The following is an 8709-nucleotide window of genomic DNA, read 5'->3' as shown; positions in this document are numbered from 1 at the left end:
ACCCTATGGCTTCCTGTAGGGAACCGACATCTCTGATTTCTGCACGCTGCCAGGCGTGCACCAGCTGCCCATGGTCCACATCTGAATGAAAAGAGATGTGGGAGGGAAGGGCCAAAGTCAATTTTTATCACTGGAAAATTTGTTGTCCCTTGCGTAAGCTATTATACCAGAGCAAGCTGGCCCAGGTCAGTGCTCACGTGGAGAAGGGAGGAGAAAGCTTCTCATCACCTGGGTTTCTGTGTTTCAGCTGAGCGCCCAGGTCTGTGGCTGTGTGCAGCTGGGGAAAGGTGTTGGCTGCCCTGGAATGTTCTGTGAGATGGGCTGAAATGTTTGTGCATGGGCATAAGAAACGAAAGGAGGACACTCAGGTGTGGTGATTGTGTGGCAGCTGCTCTGCAATTGCATTTGCTTGTGGAGCTGAAAGGAAACCCTGATCTGATCTCCATGTGAAGTAGTGAGAGAGGAGACTGTTGATACTGTTTCCTTCTAAGAATTTTTTTATGCTCTTACGTTTTTTTTGGCATATTTACTTGTTCCCACAGAGAATATTCCAATGGCTGCAGAAAAACTTTGACATAATTAAATATCCATCAAAAGTAAGGGCAGAGGTATTGTGATGAAATGAGCAGCGTTTAAACACACGTAAATAACACCAAGCCGTTGAAAATAAATAAGCAGAATTTCAACTGAGAACAAGAGTGGAGCAAAATCAAATGGATGAGATTTGCCCTAGAATCTGTCTTCGATAAGTGTAGGCTTTAAAAATACACAACCTGAAAAAAATAGCTTAAATATTAAGAGCTTTTATTTGTGCTAAATTGTGGCTGCAAGTATCTGAGTCATCTGGCTTGTAACAGGTGTAATTGTTTGTGTGGTTGTTGCATTGTGTATCTGCTCTCCCCAGTCCTGCCAAACAGTAAAATTGCCACTAAGTTTCAGCAAGAGACAATGAGAGCTTTGACCTTAGGATCCGTCATTGTTCCTTTGTTATCTCTGCGCATTATGGAACTGCTTCATTTTAATTCATTTGGTTTCTGTTTATTTCTTCTGTGGCAGTCCCAGGAGCTTGCATTCACTGGCTTTTTGTCGGAGCGTATGAATTGTTAGTTTGAAAGACCCACCGTTTCTTCCTGGTAGAATTGCAGCCCAGATTGAATATATCTCACTATTAATTAGAGATCGGCCCAAACCAAAGGCGTCTGTTTGATCCCTCCCTCCCTCTGGAATCTTTTCTTGCCTGGGAAAAATTGCTCAGCGCTAGCTGGAGGATTGACTATTGTGTTGTAGAGAAACTTTTGTGGCTTCCAAATGTGTTTCATTCTCCTCTGGAATTAAACCAAAAAATTCTTCTAAGCGTCTACAAACCTTCTGCATGTAAAGGATTTATCTCCTTCTCTCAAGTTCACTCTTGCCTATAAATCCATCCCACTGAGACCTCTATCAAACCCCATATTTTTTTTTTTTGTGTGAGAAGTTTTGGTTTCAAGAACACAAAGCTTTTATCAGTTTGCCACTAACTTCCAAACCGCTGACCTGGCAAAAGCGGATTGGGAGTGGTGCAGATACGCAATACCTCATTATATATTGTGTTAGAGATGTTAGACTAAAGAAAATGTGCTGCTTTACTGCCTACTAATATTCAGTATGCCAGTTTCTTATGTATATTGAAACATGGATGAACAAAAGTCTACATTTGATCTGGCAATAAAAAAACTAAAAAGCAACCAGTATAAAGTTATGGAACTTAGACTGGGATCTGGCCAATCAATCTCCTCCTTGTTTTATCCAGTACTTGATTAATGGTTTTCAAGTAGGTAATAGATTGGGGAAGGTGGAAAGGGATCTGTACAGCTGATGCAATGGGATGTTTTAGTGTATGAGCTTTGAACCAACAATGTTATTCCGTGGTACCTGTGTCAGATTGCTTTGTAATTGTGGCTAATAGTATTGATCTCTGCTAACACATTGCTTTTGAGAAAAACTGAGGGGCATGCTAAGCAAACATTAGAATTGTCTTTCTGTTTCCTTTTATCTTTGGCCTGCAGTGGTGGAGAGCCGAGGAGGCATCATGGACAGCATACAGAGATTTTCAAACCTGCCAACGTATCTCCCCGCGAGCTATCACATCTGCAATGCTGATATTTTCTTCTTCCTCAAAGAAGCCAACCAGGATATCATGAGGAACTCCAGTTTGCAGTCTAGGGTGGATTCATTCTTTATATACAAAGCCAAACTGCCACCTGTCCTGAATGCCACGTATGGACCCTTTTCTGTTGAACAGGCTGTCCCCTTGGACCTTATGCTGACTTCTGCATCTTTTGGTTTCACAAGTAAATTCACTTTTAATTGGAAATTAAAATCTCACATAATCGACAGCTCAATCTATTCCAACAAACCTAAAATACAAACCTTGTTCTATATTGCGGGGAAGGACTGGGATGACTACAATTCTGCAGAGATGTTGCCTTGCGTGAAGATGTTTGCTTTCCTAGAGTCTAGAGAAGTTGTGGCCAGCTGTAGATTGACAGGTCATCTAGGATTATGTGTTGCAGAGCTGGAATTATCTCCTAGCTGGTTCAGTTCCCCTCCACCCTTGGTTTCAGAGGAAACAGCCTCCCTGGAAGGGATTACTGTGGAGCTCTTCTATAAGATTTATACAGCAGATGGGGAATGTTCTCCAGAGGATGCAAAATGGGAAAACAATATCCACGCAGGTCAAGATAATGAACACAAGGCTTTGTCGGCTATGGAGAGGATTGGTAGCATCATTGTTTACCCAAATCAAGACAAATTAAAACAGTCTTCGCTGAGGCTAGATGAAAATATCGTTATTCGCTTACCACTCAACCCGGTCAGAGAAGGTGACGTTGTGACCTTTCACGTTTCCTTGGCTGATGACTCTCTAGCAGACCAGTTTGTATTAAGGTAAGAGACTTTTTGAAGTGCTGTATGCTGAACAGTCTACGAATACCGATGACAAATCGATGTCAAGTATAATTTCTTTGGTTATGCTCAGTGTTTTCCTGAGAGAACTTAAAGCATTTTTCTCTCCAACTGGGGAAAGCTCTAAACAGTCTTGAATTATCTGTGTGGATGACACTTCCTGGAACATGGGAATTGATTCTTAAGTATGAGCTATAAATGTTTGTATGATTATTTTTTGTTTTAATTCTATTTGCTTCTAGTCATAATTCTGTCTCTTAAATTATGCCTCTATAAGTCAGCCAGGGTAACTGCTGCAATCCATTTTGCTAGACGGTTTGCAGAAGGGGTTTCCGTTTCTTTGGTGAAGCTCCCTCTCTTTTTATCAACTTTCTTACCATCTTTCCAAAGTGCATGGGATACATCTTGCACAGGTCATATGTGGTGAGGAACTATTTTGTTGCACTGTACAGAGGAGAGCTGAGAGGTGAGAAAATGAGACGTGCCTCAGCTTGCGTAGGAAGTCTTTGGCAGAGCCAGGATTTGGATCCAAACTTTGCAAGTCATCTTCACTTTTTCTCTAAGAGAGCCCATCCTGCTTCCTTAGGCTTTTGACTGCTTGTTGCATGACCCATTTTTGCTTTAAGTTTTGAGACTTTCTGGTGACCTTTACTTGTGAATCTGCCTGTAATAGGAGAATTCAGGCATTTCTAACCACCCCGAGGGTTAGTGCTGCATATCTGTTATGTCCTTAGCTGTCAGACTGTGGGTTCAGAGCCGCATAGAGACCAAATTCAGAGAGAAATGTGAGCCAGACTGAGGGAATAAAAGGGCCAAAAGGTAATTGGAAAGTGTCATATGCTGTGAGAATGTGAGACACTTGGGAAAGAAGGAGTTGCAGCCCGTGCTAGCAAACCTCAAAACAGATTCGTGCCTTACTTCTAACTTTTTGATCGGAGAACGATGGGAGCGGAACATGACAGAAGTGCACTTTGGGGACAGATGTTGAGAAAACAGACAGCAAACCTTATGCAGCACTTTCAAATCATTCAATGTTTGTGAAACAGCACATGCATATTAATAAACTTACAGATTGCCGTGTGAATTGGGACAAGTGGTTCATAGTGCAGTGCACTATGAGGGAGAGAAAATGGTCCACAATATCCCAAGCACTTTCATCTACTCGGGGTTGGGGACAAATGTATGAGTATCGTAGGGTTTAACCAGACTTTGAAAAGTTTGGGTGAGGAAGTGTCTTCCCATAAACCCAACTTAGTTTTGCCTTTACCTGGCTTTACTGTTTTTTCTTCGTTAAATATGGTTTTGGCCAGCATCTGCTGTCAATAGATGGACCAACCTCATGGAGCAATCAGGTTTTTGGCAGTTGTGTATTGATCCTCAGTCTATAGTAGAGAGATTATGGAGTTTGCCTGGGGCTCTGTGAGGATTTAACATCAGCTCTTAATTCTCAGTTTTTTATTCCATTTGCCACACCACAGATAGATTGTCTCTAATACCTAGGGAATTCTAAGAGGAGAATGTTTTCTTTCCATTGGAATTTCTAAACCAACATTTACCTTGTAACAAACAATGCGAGGGTAGAGTTTTGATATTTTTCTTGGCTAGGAAAGCACCAAAAACTTCTTGCAGTGATAGTTTTGAAATGCTGCCTTTCAAAAGCAAAATAGTTTCTGGAACCACTGAGCACAGTAACTAACCTGGGGTTTCAAGGAAGTAGAAACTGAGGGAGTCAAGAGCCTCCAAACTGGGGAGCCCCAGGATGAGCCACAAGAGTCTGGCTACTGCCCAGACCCTCATCTCCCCCCAGCCCCTATGACTTGCATATCTCCAGCCATCAGGTGGGAGTCGCTTCGCGGTGCTCTCCCGACACTCGGAGTGTGCATCTTGGTGCTCCCGGGCTGCTGGAAAGGCAGTCAGGTTTCCATGGGGATTTCCTTCTTTGAAAAGTGTGCAGAATCAGTTCATCTCCGGGAGATGTTTCTGTTACAATAAATCGGCATGTTTTACGTGCCCAGAAATATTTCCTTGGAAAATTCACTCTTGTCTCTATGTAGTCTAGCCTGTCTGGTCTTTTATTTGACTTTGCTTGCGTTGTGCTTTTTATCAGAGAAACTGCAAGTATTTTTATTTAACCTTCAGTTGAATGCTGAAAGCAGGAGGCAAAATGCAATTCTGCTGATGGTTCACCCGTCCTTCAGGATGGAGAGAGCATGAGCAACTGTTGCTATGATTATTTCAAATGGCATACGTGGGGCCCATGGAGAGATTGAAGTTTACATAGTAGGCAGGGAATTATGCCGAGGGAAATACAATCGCTATAGCGCCTGCGTCTAATTTATGCAGTTTCCCTCACAGGCTTCCCCTGTTTTTCAGCTCAATGCTAATGTCCATGAAAACCCAGAAGGTTTTTATATACATAGAATTTCTGTGTGTTATAGCCAGAGAAAAATACATTGAAGTGAACGTTTGCCTTGGGAAATACATTTTTGCCTAATATAACTGATTGTTTTTAATCATATCTGTTACAAGTGTAGCAGGGTGAATTGCAGTCTAGCTCATATGAGACAACAGATCAAAATCAAGTCATTCTCACCACAGTGTTTGATGCCAACCTTGAGCTCTGACAGTATGCAAAAGAGCAGATATGCTCAATTTTATGCACCTCTTCACTATTTCATGCTGTCGCGTAGTATTTTACTTTATGTTGGGTTTTGTTCTAGCAAAACTGACTTCAGCTCTCATATGAGAGTGGCTTCTTCCTTATTTTGGTAAAAATTGTGATTCTTAACCAAGCTTGGAAACTAGAATGCAATTGGAAACAGTTTCTTGATTCCACAGTGTGCTGTGTTGAGGGATACTCACTTGTTAAAGCCCCTTCCTTCCCATAATGGCACTTGCAGGGCAATGCTGCAGGTTTTATGTGAAGCTCTAGTTCCTTTCATCAGTCCAGACTGGTTTTGCTCTGCTTAAGCTAAGTCTTGGTTGTTTGTTTTCATTCAATAACTGGAATTTAAGATTGGGTTGGAGCTCTCATTGTGCTGTGGCTTGGGGAATTTGTTTCTTTTGATACTGCAATGCAGCCAGTGTGGCTTGGTGTAATCGAAGGACCCAGATATGTCAAGGGGCAGAATTTGGAGGCTAAGCGTGCATTTAATGCTTTTGCTGTGCCTGACAGTCATATTGCTCACTTTGTTGACAGATGATCTATACATGTGTGCAATGAAATTCTTATGACACTGGAGATTAATTTGTGGCCTTGCTGGTCTGGTCTGTACTGTAAAATTTACCATCTGTGAACATAAATTTTGGCCATTATGTTAGGTGGGTTGCCACTAAACATAGTTTACCCATAAAGATAGGTGAAATGGGCTATGTTGCCATGATTAAACTTTTTTATGGGCTACCTAGTTTAAAAAAAAAAAAAAAAAAGGAAGAATGAAGCACAGCTTTGGGATTGCAGCAGGCATCAGTGTCGTGGATTTCGGGGCATTTTTTGTCTTTTGATGCACGGGAGTATCTCCGTTCCCTTCTTTACTGACAAACTTAGATGAAACATAGTAAACAAGGAAAGATGGAAATCATGACTAAAGAAGGGATTACACCGACTTCTGTGCTATTTGCTCAACAGAAGAAGTGTCCTTATATACATGGAGGACCTGTAAAAGAGACAGGAGAAAACAATTCTAGCTTAACTGGAAGGATGGAAATCTCATCCAATAGCACTGGGAATGGCTTGCATTTCTTTAGTGGTGTATGCTATTATTTAACTCCATTTTGAGACTCAGAGGATGTTTTTAAAAGAAAAATGGGAGTAGTTTTATACAGCAGTAAAATGTTTAATGGAATAAATGGACAATCGCCCTTCGGTTATAGGAAAGAAACCAGGACACTCTCTTTATAAATAAATGGCAGAGTTTCGTCCCATTTTCCAAGTCTCCCCATTTAAACCATCAGTGAGGATGTGCTGGTAACGAAGGCTGAGCGCTAATAGCAATTTGTCCAGTCACAGACAAAAAGTGGGTTTGTCGGCATTCGTTACACGTCCCTAACACGAACGACCCATCCTTCTTTTATGCCCGATCAGAATAGAAACGGAGATTGGAGATATTCCAGGAATAATAGTAAGGGGCTGGAACCAGGTAATGAATCCCACGCTAGAGAAAGGAAAGCGGCTGTGGTCGGGATGCAGCCCTCTGTCTGGAGGGGCATGACAGGACCGTGCAAAGAAACCGCACTGTCGTTCGGTGCCTAGGCAACCTCAGGGAAAAAGATTATCTGCTTCTCACTCCCATGCTCCACATATCGCAGGGCAAAGATTACTTTTTGATTTTTGGATGAACCAGTACAAGGTGTAATACACGCTGGTTGGCTTTTTACTGATTATTCTCACCAGGAAAAATGATATTAAGGATTTATATTAATAAACATATATCCATATGGAGGAGGTTATGTCTCCTGCTAAGGAATAAAAATTGCACAGGCCATTAAAACTGACTTACAAGGCTTCTGCGTTAATAATGAAAGATCTGTAGAAGTCTGAGCAGTCGTCTAGAAGGCCAGAAAAAGATCATTAAGAGGATGTCTCCTGCCAATAGCTGCCAAGAGCAAACAAGAGAAAGAAAACAGAAGGTTTTAGATCTGGAAATGCATAGAAAATGAGAGCATACAGACTGTGGGGAATGCAGCCTGGCTGCATGTGAGGAGGAGGCTCTGCGTGGTCTTCATCACTTCTAATCAAGAATGGGGGAGCCGGGCAGGATTATTACTGATGAGAGAAATAAATGATTAACTGAAACATCATTTTAGGATGAAAATTCAGCAGAAGTGAAAGTGTTGAGAAAGGGAAAAAAAATTAATTTCAGAAGTGTATCAGAAATGCTAGTTCAGATTCAGAAATAATTACAGAATTAAAGTATTACTGGCAACTTGGGAATATTTTTTTTTTTTTTTACCCAAAGATTTTAATGAACACAGGATGAATGTTAAAATTTGTTATTTCTCTCTTTTCTCTGAATGTACATTGAACTAAATGTAAAATATGAAACAGTAATATGTAATATTAATAAAAAATATCAGCACTGCAAAGTCTGGAAATGCCAGAGATGTCTGTGCAACCGTAACTCAGTCCCCATGTATATACGTGTTATATTCCTCAGAGAAATTCACACTTTCTTTTTTTTTTTTTCAGATCTCTTGCTTCATTTGATGCTTCATTGTCTTCCTCCCACTGTTTTCTTTTCTTTTTGTCACTGAATGGGAAAGGGAGTAACATCCTTTCAGGGCACTCCCGCAAAGCCTGGGGGAGCTGTCACCAGAATTTTTTTTTTAGCTTGAATAAGCCATTTCTATAAATTCTCTTTCAGAAAGGGTTGAACCATTCTTTTTTTTTTTTTTTTTTTTTTTTCTATTTGAGACAGGCATGTGGCCCAGAAAAAGTGGCTTCAGCTGATGAAAGCCTGGCATGAATGGTGTGGAGTTATATATTTCACAAGAATGTTGTATGAAGTAGTTAGACCTGAATCTTTGTTGACTGAAGTGAAAAAGGCATCCTCCCTGGGTACCCGCAGGCAGTGCATGGTGGTGCTGCCCACACGCACAATCCAACCCGCCCTGGAAGTAGTTGTTCCACACTGCCAGGTTTTCTCTCCTTTTCACGTGCTTTAAGATAACCTTTGTCCTAACCACACTAGAGAGGGAGAAGAAAAGAAACCATCCCCTCATACAGTCTTAAAAACAGTTTAAAATGACCAAAAAAAAAAAAAAAAA

The 8709-nt window shown here is 41.1% G+C and overlaps 1 protein-coding gene across 1 annotated transcript in view; it reads left to right on the top strand.

The window, feature by feature from the left end:
- Window positions 1–2049: 2049 nt before the first annotated feature.
- The window catches only part of TMEM132C (transmembrane protein 132C), a 765633-nt gene continuing 758973 nt past the window's right edge, over window positions 2050–8709 (top strand). Inside the window, exon 1 of the mRNA XM_026859691.1 lies at window positions 2050–2925. Within this exon, the coding sequence (XP_026715492.1) occupies window positions 2069–2925 (857 nt within the window). The 5' untranslated portion in view covers window positions 2050–2068. The remainder of the gene's footprint in view (window positions 2926–8709) is intronic.

Source organism: Athene cunicularia (assembly GCF_003259725.1).
Source record: "Athene cunicularia isolate RWA chromosome 15 unlocalized genomic scaffold, athCun1 chr15_part1, whole genome shotgun sequence".
Taxonomy (NCBI): domain Eukaryota; kingdom Metazoa; phylum Chordata; class Aves; order Strigiformes; family Strigidae; genus Athene; species Athene cunicularia.
The sequence above is the reverse complement of the archived record's forward strand: the minus strand, read 5'-3'. Positions and strand labels throughout refer to the sequence as shown.